Source organism: Corapipo altera, unplaced genomic scaffold (genome assembly GCF_003945725.1).
Source record: "Corapipo altera isolate COAL_440 unplaced genomic scaffold, ASM394572v1 75, whole genome shotgun sequence".
Classification (NCBI taxonomy): Eukaryota; Metazoa; Chordata; class Aves; order Passeriformes; family Pipridae; genus Corapipo; species Corapipo altera.
In genome coordinates, this window is record NW_020884887.1 from 5,987,291 (window position 1) to 6,007,859 (window position 20,569).

Sequence of the window (20,569 nt, forward strand, 5' to 3'; positions counted from 1 at the left end):
TGTTTGTGGTCACTTGAAAGGATTCAGAAGTTTATTATTGTTAGTTTCGGCATGGGATACAGAATAACAGCTGGAGTCAGTATATGTGTGCCATGTGATTGTCATTTGTTACTTTTAATTGTCATCTGACTTTGTTTCCATGCAAATATCTCCTCCAGAGGAGACCACCAAGTTGTTTTGAGGGATGGAGCACCTCTCCTATGAGGAGAAGCTGAGAGTTGCTATTGATCAACCAGGAGAAGAGAAGGCTCTGGGGTGACCTAATTATGGTCTTCCAGTACCTGAAGGGAGCCTGCAAGAAAGATGGAGAGAGACTTTGGACAAGGGCCTGGAGTGACAGGACAAGGAGGGATGGCTTCAGACTGAGAGTAGGTTTAGATTGAATATTGGACAAATAATATTCCCTGTGAGGGTGGTGAGGCCCTGGCACAGGTTGCCCAGAGAAGTTGTGGCTGCCCCATCCCTGGAAGTTGTTCAAGGCCAGGTTGGATGGGGCTTGGAGCAACCTGGTCTAGTGGAAGGTGTCCCTGCCCATGGTAGGAGGTGGAATGAGATGATCTTTAAGGAAAGTCCCTTCCAACCCAGGCCATTCTATGATTCTACTATGATTTTTTCTAATCCAGAGAAGGCTCATGCCTTTGCATAGTTGGCAATGTCACCTTACCATCAGGAATTCTTTTTAAAATCCTATTTTCAGTGACTTACACCTCAGGTTCATAAGCGTGTCTGTCATTTTGAGTTATGAAGTAGATAATTCTATGGTCATATAGAGTCAGATTGTATAAAGGTGTGTGGCTGAACCTCGTGTGTGTAGGTTTTAGTCTCCTTAAAGCTTGTGTGAAGTTGGAATGTCTTGCTGCAACACCAGGCACTGATGGTCAACTCTGAGACCCGGTGCTTGGTGTTAAGGGCTGATCTGAGAACAGCTGAGTGCCTCTGTGCCAAAAAAAAAATCAAGGAAGGAGAGGCAATGTTTGAATTAAATACTATGTTTGCAAAATGTTACAGCCTAACCTAACTCAGTATTTCTGATATATTGACATTTATGTCCCTCACCCCCCCACACACTCTTGGCCATAAATATGGTTTGTAGTTAACTGTAGAGATAGAGCCTGCATCTCGATTAAGGACTATGAAAAATATTTGGACATTACACTATTCTTCCATTGAAAACCAGATAGAGTAAGATTGAGGACAGATATAAGGGTTTTTGTCAGCTATTGTCAGCTTTCTCCCAGAAAAATAAGAGGATCTGGAGACAGGAAATATTTCTTATTATCTCTAAGGATGTGCATGGGATACAGAATACTAAATTTAAACCCTTGTTTGTCCTGGTGCTCTCCCATCCATGCAGACTATCCAGGAGCACCTGATCAGCAGCAGCTTTGCTCTGCAGGCTTTGATATCATGGCAGCTGTGGTGCCTTGTTCCTGTAAGAGATAATTTGGCCTTGGTAATGTGGATGTGGGATGACAGGCAGAATCTCTTCATCCTTCCCTCGCCTGGTGGCAGCTGGGGTTCCTCTGCTCTCTCGGGACAGCAGTGGTTCTTCATGGAGAGCATCACGTTGATTCTCCAGTATCCTCTTGCAGGGATACCTAATTGACTTCAGCCCCATGCAGCTTTCCTGTGTTTCAGGAGCATTTAGTAACCATCACCCAGTTTCTGTGCCCTGTGCCATGGAGGGGGCTGCTTGTTTTCAGCTGCAAACACCCCCAAATTTAGTTTTAACTGTTGAAGGACAATTCATTTCCTCTGGAGACGTTTAAACTGCGTATTCAAGGCTTTGTGGTATTGAGCCGTGGTGAGAACTGTGTTTGTGGTTTGTCGCTGCTCTCCTCCCCATACTGTCCTCAAAAGGGGGCTTGGAAATGGAGGAAGGAAATGGAAAAGGAAATGGAGTTTTAACTCTTGCAGGGAGAAATTATTCCCAGTGTGCACTGAAGTTTGCTCTTTTCTATTTCCTTTTCCTTTCAACAGAAGTTGAAATAATCCTTTACTCACTCACACAAATGAAAGAGAATGGTTTGGAACAGACTTGGCAGTGCTGGAATTTAAAGTGAGCAGAGGGTCTTAATCTACCAACTTTATACCTATGTGATTTTCTTAACTGGCTATTACATAAAAATAGCTGTAGGTAAAATGAAACATCAAATGCTTTTGTGTTTATTGTGAATGAGGTAACCACTTTTTAAAGCTTGATGGATTCCTGGATTTCCAGATGAAATCAGCAAGCAGGGTGTAGCTCCTCCATTCTTCCAAGAGGTCAAACCAACTTTGAGTTTAGGGAAAGGGAGGTGATGCCCCGGTGGAGGTGGACAAAAAGAGTTCGGATTGCCAGGAAGTAAACTTTAGCTCTGTAGATCCTAAACAGAACAACCAAAGGGCACTTCAGTAATTTTGTGCTGTTATTTTTATTAATTTCCCTTCCTCTTTCTCCCCCGCAGTTGCTCTCGGTCGTAATCAGCCCTTGAAGAAAGAGAAGCCGAAATGGAAAAGCGATTACCCCATGACAGACGGACAGTTGCGCAGTAAGAGGGATGAGTTTTGGGACACAGCACCAGCTTTCGAAGGCCGCAAGGAGATTTGGGATGCCCTCAAGGCTGCTGCACACGCCTTCGAGAGCAATGATCACGAACTGGCACAAGCAATCATTGATGGTGCAAACATAACACTACCACATGGTAGGTTTGGCTGACGTGGATGTGGCCTCTGAGAACGGTAACAGTAGGTTAAGACAAATATATTTTTAACCTGACAATCAGTTGAGACGTGGACGCAATAGCTTAAAATACCAATATTTTAGTATGTATGTCTTCCTATTTGGAGTTTCAAGGCAAAATCATATTAGTGTGTAAAAGGACCAAGAAAATCTGCCTTTCTGTATTTATTTAGATTTGAGTGTATGATCTGGTGCATGCGATAATGCAGTTTGTGTCTGATCTTTACAGGCAGCACTTGGGACTTTCTCTAATCTTTTGAAACACCTGGATGCTCGAAGGCACAATTTTCTTACCTTTTTTTTCAGCTTCCCTTCGTAAGGAAATAGTTGGGTTTTTTTTTTTCCACTCCTGATTTTATGGGTTTCTTTGGTATTTGAACTACTGGAGGTTTTTAAAGTTTCTATTCTGAAGAGTATGAAAAGTTTTCCCAAAAACTTGGCAATCTGCTGTTAGACCTTGTGTGAGATAAACTGTAAGCACTTGTTTTGGGTGCTTTCCCCCTTTCCTCTGTTGTTAGGAATTCTAGTGGGGGTTTTTTTCAAGCTATATTCTGCCTCATTCCAGCTACCTGAAACGAATCATAATTCCCTTTATTCCTAACAGAAATACAGTTCAAGTTTTCTATTTAAAAAATAATAATAATTGAATGGATTTTTAGCTTTGGTAACGTAAAACAATCAGGATGAAATTAAAAACAAACAAAAAATCCACACATACACCAGGACCCCACAGAAGGAATCACCCCCAAGAAACCACCAACCAACCAACCAAAAAAAAACCCCAAAAATGAAACAAAAAAACCCCAAAACATAAACCCCCACCAGAAGCAATCCACACAAAAAAATTAATCATCCACCACCCCATAACAGAACACACTAAATAGGAGCAGCATAAGTCCTGGTTAGGTTCTGCTTCATGTCCCCTTTTCCAGGAGGGACATGAAGAGCCTTGCACCAAATAATGAACTTGTTCCTGACATGTATAAAAGACATTATTTATGTGCTGACTGGGGTCTCCTGGAAAAAGGGATGATTTGGAAGATCCAGGGGTTTGCTTTCTGAGGTAACTAGTCTATATGAGACTGACTACTACTACTTTTTATTTTCTTTTATTGATGGTGTTTAGGACCTCAGTTTCCTTAAAAGTCACAGTTGATGATGTATTTAGTTTGGAAGGGTTGTTTTTGGGGATCCCTCTGTCTTTTCCCATATTAAAGTGTGAAACATTACTGGTAGTTGTGGCACATTACTGGTAGCAATGTGTTGTTCTCCCTAGTCCTGTTGAACAGTCAGGATCTCTGAAACGTCACTGAGAGGTGGAAACTTCCAGTGCTGCAACATAACCTGCATTTTCCATAATTCCTGGGCGGTCTACTGTGGTCCTGCAGATCATTGCTTGTTTTCAAGGAGGTTTGTGTTTTGTGTTTAACTGATACTGAAGGAGTTTTTGTCAGGGGGAGTTACACATATGGAAATGGTTTCTGTAGAAGTCGGTTTTAAAAAGGAATTTGTCAATTATTTCCAGAACTTACCGATGCCGAGGAGATCTCAGGTCTCCTCCCTGACAGGCCTGACGGAGGAGGTCTGTACATGTCCCAGGCTCAAGCTATTGAAGAGAGAAAAATAATTTGTCTGCAATAGGCCAATGTGGTTTTCAAAAGAGGGTGAAAGGAGTCAAGTTGTCTCGTGTAGAACTGGTACTAGAAGACGACAACTTTGTTCCTGTGTTTTCCATAAGGGTTTCTTTCCTTGCACAAGTTCATAAAACGGATCAGAATCTGGAAATCCTAAATTGCCTATGAGGCTTCTTCATTTTCTGTATAAATAATGTATTTTAATAGCATATTATATTTATTCTGTGTCTAGAAAATATCAGAATATTCTCCTCCTAATTTGATAACGCTGCTGGATTTTTGTCCTTTTGAAACACCTACATTGCTGGAAATGTCCCAGGAGCAGCTGGATGTTCAGGCAGCTTGTGAGCTGGAGGGAATTGTATAGATGAGAGGGGGCTGATAAAAGGGATAACTGAAGTTACTGATAATAAGTCACTATTCAGATAGATGGAAATAATTAATATCTCAGACAATGCAGATTTGCAGACCTAAGGGAGTCGCTGCATTGTTTTGTTTGGTTTGAGTTGGGAGGGACCTTGAAGATCATCTAGTCCTACACTCCTGCCATGGACAGGGACATCTTGCACTGGACCAGGTTGCTCAAAGCTCCATCCAGCCGAGCCTTGAACGCTTCCATGGATGGGCATTTCTTCTCTTTGAGAAGCTTGAGAATGTATGATGGATGCTCTTCCCTGGAAATTACCCTTTTAATGTTATTGTATGTAATACTTAATGGGGAGGAAGTATATGAACTCTTAAATTTGGCTTTTCAGCAGTTTGCTTGGGGTCCTGCCTACTGCTGGCAGACTGTAATCTGCTTTCTAAGGGCTGTGTGCAGAATATTCAGAGCATTTTAGGAATAAGTCAGGAATCAAAGTTGTGTCAGAGACTCTGTTGCCCAATCCAGGCCTGGCTTGAGGCTGAATTCCAAACACAGAGAATATTTGAATTTTTATCCAGGATCTTGAGTTTACTAGTGATTTTTGTACCCACAAAGTTGCATTAAGTGCTGTTTATTCAACTGTCTGCTTGTGACACTTGTCTTGAGCATCAACTCTTCGCATAGTTCTCCATGCAATGTGACCTTTCCACTACAGAGAAAGCTACTTCTTTTAGAAATTCAAGTATTTCTTAGCCATCAAGCATTGTTAGTGCCATGTCTGAATAGATTATGGATAAAAGCCTTCCATTTATGGGCTCAGTAATGTCTTTTCTCAGCAAACTGAGCTTTTCTTGAGACAGGTAGAACAAGTAAACTGTCCTTGTTCTGAGTGACACCAACAACCTCTGTGGTTTTGTTTACAAAAAGCTCATTTTGTGCAAAGTTTGCAAAGAAGGGAAAATAGCTGTGAAGAAATCCAGCTTCAGTGTCTGCATCAGGATCCTGTCTGTGCCTATCTGACCTACCCCCATGGATTTATCCATGGAACTGCTGAGCAGTGCCCAGCATGGGGTGGTCTGTCCTTCCACCCTGCCCTGGGCTGTGTGGGGACCCAGAGCATGGCAGGGGACCACTGTCACTTTTGAAATTCATCTTTTATACCCTTTTTGTTTTCTGTAACTCTTTACCTGACCAGGCAGGAAATACACATCCAAGTCAGGGTCTATCTTCTGTACCAAAGTTAGGATGAAAGTTACAGCCTCAAGCTGTGCCAGGGGAGGTTCAGGTTGGACATGAGGAAGAATTTCTTCATGGAAAGGGTTGTAAGGCATTGGAAGGGGCTGCCCAGAGCAGTGGTGGAGTCCCCATCCCTGGACGTGTTCGAGGAATGACTGGACATGGCACTCAGTGCTCTGGGCTGGTTGACGAGGTGGGAATTGGTCACAGGTTGGACTTGATGATCTTGGAGGTTTTTTCCAGCCTAAATGATTCTGTGAAAATCAAAATGCCTCCTGAAATAACACTTAAATGGCAATGTGCAATTTTGTCTTCTGGTCCACTAGAAACCATGGTAGAAACTGCTCAGGAATGCCAGAGTGTCTCCTTGGAGTTCAACTTTGTTCCTTCAAATACAAGGCAAAGGGAAAATGTGATGCTCCAGTTGTGAAGGAAAACACTGTATTTCCTCAAAGAAAGCAACCATTTTAGGAAGATGATGTATAGAAATCAAGTCAAGATTTTTTTATCCCTAAATAAATAATCTGGTAATTTTGCTCTGGCATTTTTGTATGTGAAAACTTGTATTGGAGATTGGAATCAAAGGACATCTTTCCTTTGATTTCTAAGCTCTCCAAAGAATCTTGATTCCTAAGGAAAACCAGCATCAACTAAAGTAAATTCCTTTAACTCTATTGAAAAAAAAAATGAAAGATTTTTAACTAATTTGTTCTTCTCCCAAAGGATGAGCTTGTCTGCAAAATGATGCAATACCATGAGACTGTGGCGTTTCTTCTCATTTATTTTCTGTGTGTACAACAGAGGCTTAAAAAACCCAAACTAAACCCTACATCTACATTTTACTGTCCCTGCAGGGTAACATTGTTGTGTGTGTGCGTTCAAGCCATGTATTACTTACAAAATTAAACCTTGAGGGAAGTGGAGGAGTGAGAGGAGGGGGCTGAGGAGTGAGTAAGGACTGACAGATACAGATTTTGCAGATAGAGATTTGGGCTTAGCTGATGCTGCAAAAATAAAATTGCTTTTTTATTCCAGCATCCTATAGGAAAGGGAGGGGGAAACCACATCTCTTCTGAGACTGTGTTCAGTCAGATATCTCACTTGTCTAATCTGTGTAAGGAAGGCTCTAACCAGTGTAATTTTTCTAATGGATGCCTTTTGCTGTCTTCAGAGGTTAAAAATAGCATGTAAGAAGTATTAAATAAATAAATAAGCTTGTGGGATGGGCTTAGCACTTCTCATCTATCTTGGGTGACTCTGTGGGATGGATTTAAAAATAGAAATAACGTTATCGCCAATTTATACTTTTTTTTTCCTGATGTCTTAAAGTAGCACATTTTCCATATTTTATTAATGAGTCCATTTAAATTTAATGAAGAACAGTTCTACATACTTCTCAGCTATCAAACAGGAAATGTTGGAGTGTGTAGTATTTTATTATGATCTGCACCAAATGTTAGTGTTGAGCTGGACTTGTCCTGAGTGTAGTTAATATTAATTGCAATCTGTCTGGGATGCAGTTTTTAAAGTTCAGGATGGACACTTAATCTGCTGCAGCAGAGTTACCAGGATATTAGTTTTAGCTCCTTTAATGCTGTTTGAATGATAAAAGGAACATAGCTCCTGTGGCTCCCAGCAGGCTTTTACAGTGAGCAACCTTGCAGGGCTGGTTCTTTGTGTGCAGGCACAACTGTCACATTACTGTGTGCAACACTTGAGATCATGAAAAGTGGGGATGTGAGTATTTAACTTAAATGCTGGGGAAAAGTAAGGGAAATTACTGAAATGCTCTTGCTGTGACTAGAGCATTTTCTTCCCCTTTGGGTGCAATATTAAATAGATAAGCATAAAAAAACCTCCCAGACAAAAAAAAAAACCTCAGAGCAACAGCAGCAGTGTGGGGAAAACATGGCATGCTTTGCCTCCCCAGTCCAGACACAAATTCCTAATTGCAGCAAAACTCTTTTCTCCCTATTGAATCAAACAGAATCCCAGAATCATTTCGGTTGGAAAAGACCTCTGAGATCATCAAGTCCAACCTGTGCCCGAGCACCACCTTGTCGATTGGACCAGAGCATGAGTGCCACATCCAGTCATTCCCTGAACACCTCCAAGCATGGTGACTCCACCACCTCCCTGGGCTGCCCTTTCCAATGCCTCACCACCCTTTCCATGAAGAAATTCTTCCTGAGCTGTAACTATGCATCATTCTGTGCTATTTGCTGCCTTTGGGCCTAATGTTTCCCTGCACTAAAGAGCAGCTTTTAATGGCTGTGCCTGCAGTCCTGCATCTCTCCCTGCACCACTCCCCTTTGTGTGTGCTGGGCTTTCTGAGCCTGTTGTTGTTTAAAAGGCCATGTTACATCATGGACCTGCCATTCCTTAGGGCTCAGCTGCATCTCGGTGTAGGATTCACCTGCTCCTGACTGATCTGGTTTGGATTCTGGGTGTTTTGAGCACTTTTCAGTATTAGTCAATAAATAAAGTTACCCTCTGCTATGTTGAAAACTCCGTTTTTATTTTATGTTGATGAAAAACTCCATTTATTGACTCCATTCATGTTATTTTATGTTGATGAAAAACTCAGCAAGAGCTGGCAGTGTGCACTCACATCCCAGCAAGCCAGCCATTAGTATTTAAAATTGTACAGTAATTCAGAAATATCTACAACAAAATGATACAGTAGATTTCATGTATGTCTCCTGTAAAATAATTAGCTTCAGAACTGGAACTCTGTAATTTTTGCAGTGCTTTTTGTGTGATGGCAATATTGGACTTACCTGTTGTATTGATGAACCTGTGATTGAGAGAATCTGAACAGTGAATTTTGCTGTGGGATCTTTAGCATTTAAATTGAATCCCCTGTGAACTGCTGCCCCTTAAGCCACAAGGTCTTTGTGGTTTTTCTCTCTCTTGTGCCTGCAAACTACTGAATTCATTGCTTAGCCTTTGCTGGGGTTTAAGGCTGTAGGAATTGCTTTCTCAGTAGCTTTCTCAGTAGCTTATTTGTCTGAAGAGACTTTTTAATTGTCATTGAAAATTGTATTTTTTATGGATTACATTATCTACACACATGTGCAACGTTGGACAATGTGTTTTTCTGTGAGGATATAGAATACTCGGTCAGGTTTCTCTAAATGTCTCTTTAAAAGGGTAGTGAATGCTATTTTGGTGACTGTGGCTGTCTAATTTTAGATTTCAGCAGAGTTATGAAAGCTTTGGGAGGTCTGACTATCAAAGCGTGTCTGTCAATATGATCAGCAGTAGTACTGATATGAGAATGCAGGCTCTAAAAGTTAAGGGAACTAAAATCTTTCTCTAGTGAATATCATAAAATTTACAGTTAAGCCTACTAGTTTGTTGCTTTCTGAGTTGGTTTGGGGATTTTTTTTTTTAACTAAACTGCTCAGGAGAAAGCAGTTATGAGTTTGAGGGAAGATTTTTCTGTTTTGTTTTTACTTCAGTTTAAAAAAAAAAATAACAAAAGTAAGGGATTAAACCCCAAAATTGCTGGTGTGTTGCAGGGAAGCAGACTGGCTGCTGCTGGCACTGAAGATGTGTGTGCATTAGGAGAGGGCTTGTATTTTGTTTTTTCTTCTACACATCAGTGTCTATTTTTAAGAGTTGTTGACGTCAAGTTCCCTCCGTAGGTTTAGCTTTACTGAAGTGATTAGTGTGAATACATTGAGTCAAGCTTTCAGAAGACTGCACCCAGCCTGTTTTAAGATTTTCCTGCCACCGTGAGTGCACAGCACCAATGGATACTCTGGAAAAGGGTTACCTGCCCAGGTGAGAGCTGCAGTCCCGGTTTTGGTGGCGTGTGGTGGTTTGGCCACTCTGGTGTTTTCAGTCTCATCATCTTGTTACTCTGAAGCACAGACACAGCATGAGGCTGTGACAAGGGTGAAAAGCAATGCTGCCATCCAACTGCTGGATGGGCTTCTGCTCTGGGCTCCTGCCAAACAGTGGGGGAGACCAACTCATCTTCAAAATCCATTTCGTGGAGGAGCTTTGCGCACACTCCTGCTGCCCTCTCTGTCCTCAGAAAGTACCTCCTGCTGCTGAGAAATCTCTGAAATGCTCTGGCTGTTTCACTTCTGCTCAGGCACAGTAATTGCTTTTTCGTTAGAAGATTTCATCTAAATTAGGGATCTTCAACCAGTGGCCTCCAGGCTGTGTGCTCCCTGCTTGGACAGCGAATTAAACCTGCTCCATCCCGCTTCCCGATGGCTGCTTGGAGACACTCAGCAGGGTGGCAGCTCCTCCTCTGCTGCTGTCTCCTGCCTTGGTGATTCTCAGCATTTTCTGTGTCCGTCATTGAGCCGCCACACCTGGAAAAATGACTTATTGCTCTTAGGAAACGCTATTGGGAAATGTCGTGTTGGTTCTGGTGAAGGACGCGCTACCCTGCTGGGCTTCACTGGATTCCTTCTAACCTTGAAACCAGTCTATTTTCTCAACCTCTTCAGTCCAGAGCTACAATTAAGATGATGCTTTCCGTCATTTCTGCTGTGATTAATATTTTTAAAATAGATGCACGACATCCTATCTGAGGGATGCTGAATTTCCATGTTTTCTTCAAATGGAGTGTCGAATCAAAGCATCAGGATGTAAAGCAATTGTGGCTGGATGAAATATTTATATATCTAAGTGCAGGTTAGGAACTATCAACCCTTCAAATAAAAACCCACTTATGGCTACATCCTACAGTTGTTTTCCTTAAATATCTTTAACTTCTGCTCTTGGTTTTTGAAAGGTATTTTGAGAAGCTTTGTCAACATAATTGCTTGGGCTCTTCTCAAGTCTCTTACCCTGTGGCACTTGCCCGTCTATTTCCTGTCTTTGGTTTCAGTTTGCCTTTTCTGATGTGAGGAGGACAACTGTGCAACACTGTTTTCAGAACTGCTTTTTTTTTAACCATTACTGTGTGACCAGGAAATTGCAGGTAACTCCCTTAGGAAAAAAAAAAAAAAGGCACAACAAAAACAAAGCAACAAACCAAAACTTCCTGTACATAATGGCTCAAAATAAACCCGGACTCATGAAAAAAGAACATCTCAAATTCTTCATATAAGAAGCTGCTTGTTGATTTGTGTGTTGCAGATGTTCTAGACAGGAGTATGTCTGGTTTAAGTGAATAATAGTCCTCTGGTATCTGATAGTGGTCAGGACATGATGTCTAGTTTATTAGATATTTTCCCAGGAGTGGACATTTACTCCATCATTAGCTGCTTACAGCAGAGGAACTGGATATCTGCCTTATCTGCCTTGCTGTCTGCTAGTAAAATGAGAAAAAGAAAGGTGAAGTGTTCAATATTTATTCCTCACTGAAAATTCCAGTGTAAGCCCATGAGAGCCCCCTCGGTGCTGCCTTCTGTGTGAAAAGGTGATCTGCAGGGGGGGGGTTTCCTTGCTTCTGTAATTGACCATGTTTTGTGCTAAACTTGATATTCCCGAAGGAATTGGTGTCCTCCAGAGTGTCTCACCTTGGGTGTCTCACTTGCTCCTTGCCCATCCTGCTCCTCCTCCTCCATGATCTCCAGTTGACAGTAGCTGTGACACTTGTCATCTTTTACTGTTTTACCTTCAGGTATTTTAATAATAGGAAGATAGAAACTTTTCTCCAAAACCAAGGCAAAATGGTTATTATGGTCAGAAGGGTCTGAGTCACAGAAGGCTTCTCCCTTTAGCCTGGCAACCTTTTAGGGGCAGGTAAAGGAAAATCCTACCTGGGGTGTGTCACAGACAGCATGGGCAGTACTCACTGGAGGTATTTTAGTACTTTTATATCTCCCACAGCCTCCTTCTATAAATACCTTGAAATGGTAACTTCAAGTCATTACTGGGCTTCAGGAAAAGCGTTACAGGCAGATTAACCTCTGGAAAAATACTGATTTCTAAGAAGTTTTGTTTTTTCCTGAGTTAGTTTGGACCTGGAGCTGGTAGTTGCTTTTTGCTGACAGACATCGCTGAGAAGCCCAGTGGGCTTTGCTTTTTTGCTGATACATGTCTGAGCTCAGTCCAGAGTAAGCAGTGTTTGGTTTGTAGTGTTACTGCAAAGAAAACTTGCAACAAAATGAACTGTGTGTTTCCATACGTGTTTTGACTACCAGTCATTATACAGAAATAATGAAATCTTGGCGGTGCCTATAATAGTTCCCGGGTGATCAAGTAAGATTTTTATAGAAGGTCATAGCTGCGGCAAGGCCTTGAATTTTTAACCTTTTCAGGCTCTCACCATCTGTGCAGATCCCCAAAGCCTCTGCTCTGTGCACATTCAGGGCATGATACAGCACTGACTAACATGCAGTCTTCTACCTTTATGCTTAATCAATACTTTTCTTCTTTTTTTTATTATAAATAAGGTCACTCTGAAGGAACAGCACCTTGTAGGTGAGCAGCACATTGAATGGCATAAAGCACTGCTGCAGCCTTCTGTTGCTTCAAATCTTCCCTGTAGCCTCCTTTAATCCCCTCCACCCCCACAGCTTTAAACAGCCTTGTGTTGTAGTTTTATTTTAGAATGTGGGTACTAATGTGGGATTGTGTCAGTTTGCTTGACCTCCCTGGAGCCTTTAACATTTTTGCTGGTTATCCTTGGAGACTGAGCATGCAAATGAATGACTTCCACGCTCATTAGCAGGTCTTTGAATGGCAGCACAGGGATACAGGCAAGTTTGGGAGCAGAAAGAACAAAACAGTACAGGGCAAACCTTTGTCTAGGTCATTCTGTGCTTTTCTATCCCTTGTTGCATATAGGTAGGTTGTGGGGAAAATTGTTTAGTCTTAGACAGTAGTTTTCCACATCTTGTTCTCATTTCAAACTGATGTGAGGCCTCTCTACTATCCATAAAAGCCAACATTTGCTTTCATGCTCAATCTAAGGGTTGTCTCTGCTGCTCTGCTAGCTGGAGCTGTAGTGTTATCTCACACCAAATTTCCATTCATAGCCACTTTGAGCTCAGATTAAACTGTCTCAAATACCATTTTGCTGCCCAGAGTGAGCACTGTGCTAAGCAGGGGATTGTTTGAAGGTTGAGCACACTGCCCACGGTCATGCAAGGGAGGTGGAGCAGCTCGAGTTGCTGTGGTCACGAGTTCCTAATTGAACATCCCTGCATAGGATGGTCTTAGCATGGTCAGACTGTGCCTTCTCTCTACACAGCTACCTGGAAAGAGATTGTAGCCAGGTCAGGGATCTTTTTGCAGGCAACCAGCGACAACACAAGAGGAAACAGCCTCAAGGTGTGCCAGAGGAGGTTCAGATTGGACATCAGGAGGAATTTTTCACAGAAGGAGTTGTCAGGCATTGGAAGGGGCTGCCTGGTGAGGTGGTGGAGTCACCATCCCTGGAGGTGTTCAAGGAACAACTGGATGTGGCACTTTGTAGACCTGCAAAGAGAGCAAAAACTGCACAAGCCTGTGGTTGGCAAGAAAAAGGAATATCTCTCAGTTGTATAAACCACTTTTGTTAACTTCCCATTTGGTTTTTCATTTTAACCATCTTAGTCATATGTTTGGGATGCTGAGTGCTAGGTGTTCACTCTAGGTTTATGGGAACAACAGACTACTTAAAAATTCAATGGTAACAAAGGCATTAACAACTTCTTTAAATCTGAGTTCAGCTTCTGTGCAGCCTCACACTGAACAGGTAACCTGGTGACTTTAATCACTGCGATACGATGCAGGCTCAGGTGATTATGATACTCTGCTTTTTCTTTTTCCTTCAAATCCCCCCACCCTCTTTAAGAAGATAGATAATGGAGAACAGCATATAAATGAGAAGGGCATACACAGAGGCTTTTTCAGCAACCAGATTTTTTTAAAAAATTTTTATCTAAGAAGCCTGTCTAGACAGGCATCTATTTTAATGACATGCAAAGCTGCATAGTAGATGAATACTTCATTAGTAAAATGAGTTGTCATCCTTGAACCTTGATGTAATATTTCTTGGAAGCTGTTACCTTCATGCAATATTAGATCCAAGTTTTAGAGGGATACAGAAGTGGCAGTACATATGGTATTGCTAACATGAAAACTACCAGGCATTAATACATAATTGACTTTATCAAACCTCATTTGGATAAAGAAGGACTCACCAATGGATCCATCTGTTCTAGATTTAGTATTGTGACAAAAGCCTGTGAGGAAAGGGATGGGGAAACTTACTGTAAGGGATGCCATGACTGGATGACATTCCAAACCCACCTGGATGTGTTCCTGTGTAAACTGCTCTAGGTGACCCTGCCTTGGCAGGCGGGTTGGACTGGATGATCTCCAGAGGTCCTTTCCAACCCCAGCTATTCTGTGATTCTGTGATACCCATCATCTGGGTAGGATGGTAGAGGTTGGAAGGGACCTCAGGAGTCTGTGTAGTACAACCCTCTGCTGTAAGTGCATCTCAGGTTATTCCCTTGCAGATTCTTTTCAGGCAGCTGAATGTGCATTATTTTATCAGGGCTCTTAGATCCCAAGTGAGTTTTCTAAAGAACATCCAAGCATGGAGGTGAGCACGAGCAGTGCAATAGCCGATGGAACCAGCTATGAGGTAGTTCTCCTGGCAGAGAACAGGATGAGAGGATTACAAAGGCAGTAGCAGTCTCTTTATTTTCTTTCCGTTGTTGTAATGCACTAAGCACAATTCCCATCTATCTTGTGCCAGTTGCCACAAGCAGGAGTGAGCTGGTCCCTCCTCACGAAGCAGCCCCTGAAGCACTGGGATCTCCTGCTGGCTCTGGGAGTTGTTCTCCATTGTGGAATTGAGCCAGACCGATAATGTTCCCATAATGGAAGAGCTGTTTTTCAGTGCGTTTGAAATGAGAAGTATTAAATGCTTAATACTCATTATCTCCAAACCTCATTCTTTAGGAAGATGGAATAAGTTCTTTATTATAAAGGGAGGGTGAAGATGAGAGCAGAGTTGTGTTGTGTAAGCAGTTATGCTGGGGCTTAGGAGACAGGCTTGTACCTTTGTCTGGTAGCTTTATGGTAGTTTAAATGTGCATAATCCATGGAAATTTAGCATGGAAGAAACATGGGAGGGGGCTTATATGTGTGGTTTATTATCAAGTGCTTCATCCACACGATTAATTATTACAGCTGCTTTATTGTCCTCTGTATGTGGTGCAAGGCACAGGCTTGCATGAGTATTCCCATGCGGTGCCCTCTGGAGAACAGGAAAGCCACAGTTGGTAACTGCAGCTTTGAGCCATTTGGGTCGTTATTAAGTCAGAAAAAGCTTTTTTCTCTTAACTCCTCCCACTTTGTGATGGCTGTAGGTGAGCTGGAGCAAACCACGGCATGTTTGCACTTGTTTGTCTCAACCCTGTTCATGTTCTGCTCAAAGTCACCCTTCACCGCTCTCGCGTGCTGTTGACGTCAGTACACGTTTTATCTTTTTCTTATAAGATCTCATGTTTCCCTGCTGTGACCAGGAATCAGCGACTAATAAAGATGAAGAGATACTTCAGCTTTTCTGGCTCAGCCATTGCTCTCTAGGAACAGCTGTACTGTAAGACCCAGAAGAAACCCCCTTGTTTTCATCATGGATTTCAGGCAATACTGATCTATATTAGGTTCAAATCAATAGTCTACAGGTGAAAGCTCTACTACTGCCAATTTATTCAGCAATCCAGGCTCAGCTTGGGTTTGGAATGGAGTTTTTCAGTAAGAAAAACAAATGAACCAGCTGTTCCTTGGGCAAATGTGTTATATACAGACACTCAGGCTCCTTAAATTAGCTTAATCTCATTGCAATGCTAGATTTTGTTTTGTGTTGTCATAATTTCTCTTCCTGCAGCAAGTCTGTCTGGGGGAAGGGAAGAAGAGATGAAAATCTGCTCAGTTTTTAAGTTTTGTGTGTTTCTGAACAATCCTCCTCAAAACTGCTCTAAAGCTTAAAGAAATAGAAGGCACCTCATGAACAGAAAGCTGCTTTTTCTGAAGAGAATGGTGTGCAGCTTTAAGGAAATGCCAAAATGCCGTTAAAACTTTTTATGTTTTCAGACAAGTGTGGTCATATATGCCTGACTTAATAACTCCTGCAGAAGTTTATCTTCATATCATTTAGGTCTCTTAAATTGCTTGTCCTTCTATGTGCAGAAAGACACTTAAGTCCAAACTCTGAACTGCTTAGCGGTGGAAGCAGTATTTCCTAGTCCTTTTTTAGTGTTTTCCCTTACCAATCCTGTGAAATATCTCCATCCTAATAATCTGAGTAAAAAAAAGTTTTTGTGGCCTGCAAGGCAATAATTTCAAAATGTTCCAATTCCTTCTGCTTGATCATCACATCTGCTTATTTTTTCCCCCTGAAATTCTCAAGCTGTCTCCTACCTGGATAACAACCAACAAGAAGCTCTGCCTTGCAACTCCTTCTAGAATTCCTCACTCTCAAAGTGAGGTATTACTTTTGAAATATTAAAATAATCCCATCTGCTGTGGCTTAGCATTGTATCTTCTTTTCTGTCTGACTTGAATTGAACTTATAAAGTTAAATTCCCTAACTGTGTAGCAGCATCAATACCGAATGACTCTAGAATCATAGAATCAAAGAATATCCTGAGTGGAAGGGATGCATAGGGATCATCAGAGTCCAACTCCTGGCCCTGCACAGGACACCCCAACAATCCTACCCTGTCCCTGAGAGCGTTGTCCAAATGCTCCTTGAGCTCTGTCAGCCTTGGGGCCGTGATCACTGCCCTGGGGAGCCTGTTCAGTACCCAACCACCCTCTAGGAGAAGAACCTTTTCCTCATATCTGTTATTTCCTGATATCTAGAGCCTGTTTGACACTTTAAGTCTTTAGCTGGGAAATTTTCAGAGTAATGAATCAACCAATGAGACCCTCAAAGCACTCTCTAGATCATGTCTGATGGCACCTTAATTCTGAATGGTAGAAAGTTGGAACCAATTAGGATTTGAGTGGTTGGATTGGTTTATTGGTTGGTTCTGTCACTGGCTTTTCTCAAAGGCAGTTCTTTCTGTTGCAACAGTGTTGTTTGGTATGCAAGTTTAAAGTCATGTTCACATCTAGAGGAACATTTAAATACACAAAGATTACTCAAGTATATCAAGTATTGATAAGCTTAGATTATGCCTCAATATTGTAAGATCTTGTATAGCATCTTGATCTTTCATGTCCAGTGCAGAATCCTCACCTAGATCTGCTGCCTGCCACCCATCCTCCCTGCTGCTTTGGCATCTGAACTCTGGTTGCCTGATGCAGCATCTGTCTGCAGGGTCTGGGGAAGGAAAGGAAAGCAGTCTAAGTGGGGCTGAGGGATGGAGTCCTCCACAGCTCTGAGCACCGTGCCCGCCGGTGGCAGGGAGGGCACAGGGTTGAACTGTGACACCTCTGCATTGCTCTCTCCTTCTCTGGTTCAAGGGAGGCTGCATCCTTCCTGCGCTGGAACTGCCCGGTGAGGACCCTGGTTGCCTAAGTAACAGGAAAACCTAGAAAAATGGGGTTTTTCACTTCTTTATTTTCTCATAAAAGCTTGACATTCTTTTAGTGCTACTTCCTGCTAAATAACTGGTGTGGTCCAAGCTGATGTATCTTGAAAGAAAGATCAGAAACATGATTTTCAGTTTTAACAGCAAAATTACAGAGGCTTTTCTAGTTGGGATGTTTAATTTCCTGGGTGCTTTGCTCTGTGTAAGGGACGCTGCAGCGAATGCCTCGGTGAAGAGCTGCCATCTGGCTAGTGAGATAGGCCTTGCCATAGTGGCTGTGGGTAATTCAACCACTTTCTCTCTTCCTCTCTGATAACTTGCATTTGCCTTCATCACTTAAAATAGCCCCACACTCACCACACCCCCTGTTAACACGTTCAGCCATCGTTTCACTGTTGAGACCCCACCAGCGTGACACCCCTTCATGTGCTGCGTTTGAGTTTGTCACTGTTTACAACATCTTGAAGATTGTGGCAGAGTCTGATGCTCTTCAAATATCACTTGACAGAAAGCCTCGTAATGCCCAGCAGGAATGAACTGGCTGGAGGGGACCAGGATGTGTGTGCACAGCTCCATATCTCCAGGTGAAAGGTCTGAGGGGTCAGTCCTATGAGGAGTGGCTGAGAGAGCTGGGGGGGGCTCAACCTGGAGAAAAGGAGGATCAGGAGAGACCTCACTCTCTCCAACTCCCTGACAGGAGGGTGGAGCCAAGTGAGGGTCAGGCTCTGCTCCCAGGGAACAGGGGACAGGACAAGAGGAAAAGGCCTCAAGCTGTGCCAGGGGAGGTTAAGATTGGGTGTCAGGAAGAATTTCTTCATGGTTGTCAGGCATTGGAAACAGCTGCCCAGGGAGGTGTCAGAGTCTCCATCCCTGAAGGTGTTCAAAGAATGACTGGTTGTGGTACTTTGTGGACCTGGGAGATCTTGGAGGTCTTTTCCAACCTAAATGATTCTGTGATTCTTTGGAGGCGAGGACCAACACATCCTCATCTCCTTGGAGCTCTGGCCTGGCCTTCAGTAGGTGTGGAGTGCTGGTAAGGAGGGGATATTGTTGTAAAGTCTCTTCTGCTCACAGTAATTGTCTTCTGCATTTTAATCAATGTATCTGGTCTTGAAAGCCATTGAGTGGTAGGTAGTAGGACTTGAGAGTCTTAGGGACATTTTTACCAGTATGAGTGGATGAATGGGATTACTGATGAGGTTTATGGTAACCTATTCTTACACTAACAGTTTGTTATAAACTGTTTCTCAGTCTGGGACGGGACTGTGGGATTTTATTGGCAAGAGGTTTCCTCTACTGTGTCTTTTTTCATTTAAATACAGACCTCCAAGTTAGCTGCTGTTTTAGAGGACTTGTTTTAATATTGCTTATCTGATTAGGATTAAGCAATCCGGTGTTTATAGCATATGCTTTGACCTTGATGTTAGTTCAGCTGGGCAACGATATAGATGATGAAGAAATTCCTTAGCAAGCTCACCCCATGATATTTAAAATTAACTCTTTGATATGCTATTCTAAAGTAGGAGCATTGTTTTTAAGATATATGGCTTTTAAAGAAAGGTGCTGCTGGCTAATTGAAAGGCTGTTGAAGTTTCAGTTTTCGCTTTTTTTTTTAGCAGCAAACTACATGTACTTGTTTCTATGTCCAGAATTTAATACTGTGACATTTAGCAAACAGATGAGGCATACAGAATGAAATGAACATTGTAAAACAAAACTGAAGTGTGGGAACTTCAGACTTTAGTCTGTAAATGGCAAAGAACCATGAAAGGAATGGATCCAGTATAGTTTTCATAAAAGCTGGTTTGCTCTGAGATTCATAAATGATACAAGAGTATAATGAGTTGGTATAACTATATTTTTCCGGATCTCCTTTTTTGTTTTGTTCTCTCACTAAATCTTAGGCCATAGATGTCTTGTGCTGCCTGTACAAACAGAAAAGCCACAAACAGTAGATGCATCTAAAACATTGGTCTTTTAGCCAAAGAGTTCCACTGTCTGTTTTCATCAACACAAATTATCCTTAAAAAAACCTGGGACTTCTGTCTAAAAGATTTCCAGCTGAAGATGCTGCTATTGCAGTGGGCTGAGTGACACAGTACATCCTCCAGTTATAAATTTATACTGTAGTAATTTTGCTGATCAAACAGCAAAGTTTAAGACAACTCACTGTCAGCATGAAAAAACCTCCAACTAAATAAAACCCCTACATTTCTAACAAGGAGCAGTTGGCTGTTGTGTGCAGAACTGCCAAGTCAAAGAGGTTTTTTAATATTCTGTAGCTCAAGGACTTGGCTCCTCTTCAAACATTTCCAGCTCCAAAAGGACGGGTAATTTGGCAAGTGGCTGTGCCCCCTCTAGGGGCAAAAATGTGGAAATTTGTTATAGCAGGTAGATTCGAAACAGTTTGCTTGGAGTGTGACTAGGTGGGGTTTTTAACCACAGTGAGAAGGGATTTCTGCTGTGTGCAGCTTCCTCAACACCTCTGTTTCCTGGATCACTGTGTGCAGCAGGGCTCTGTTTTTGGCCTTCTCTTACTCTTAAAATGGTATGAAAAATATGCTGCTGTTTTTCCAGCGTGGTACTTGAAATATATTTTATAAAGTCATACTGTGAAAAATTCAGCTTGTATTTGATACTTCAGTGTGTGTTATAATCCTTGAGCTGTGCTGTGCCCTCTACCATTTCTGGGAGGAGGAATTCCAGATGCAGCCTTGAACACAAACACTCAGATTATCCCAAGGAACCTCTCGGGAGTCTAGGGAAATAAAAATCACTACTGAAACTTCAGGGCTTTGAATATGGGAGTTACAGATGCTTTGCAAATATAAAGTACGTGCTGAGTGTCGTTGTTCTGGTGGTGACTCTGAACGGAGCCACAGAGTTGTCTGACTTGGGTGGTCATGTTTGTTTATTCTGGCAGTGCTCACTAAAACATGAGTCCTGTATGAAACCGTTTCAGCAGTTTTTGGATGTTTGAGAAGTTACGAAATCTTCCTTTCACAGTGGTCTTTTGCCTTTTCACAGCTCAGGTTCAGCATCATGTAATTCGTCCAAGTGGCATTTTCTGGGTGCCTGTGTGTTCTGAACCTCAGGCTGTGCTGCTGGAGAAAGACTCCTCTTTTAAATGGCACATGGGAGTACAACATCATCCCTTATCTCT

The 20,569-nt window shown here is 42.2% G+C and overlaps 1 protein-coding gene across 4 annotated transcripts in view; it reads left to right on the top strand.

Moving 5' to 3' along the window:
* The window catches only part of UBTD2 (ubiquitin domain containing 2), a 52,162-nt gene that overhangs the window by 25,300 nt on the left and 6,293 nt on the right, over positions 1 to 20,569 (top strand). For 3 of the 4 annotated variants that reach the window (XM_027643448.1, XM_027643450.1, XM_027643449.1), the window contains exon 2: positions 2,448 to 2,684. In XM_027643448.1, coding sequence (XP_027499249.1) covers positions 2,448 to 2,684 — 237 coding nt within the window. Of the gene's footprint in view, positions 1 to 1,975; positions 2,060 to 2,447; positions 2,685 to 20,569 lie in introns of those variants that run through there. The other variant, XM_027643451.1, reaches the window with a different exon arrangement.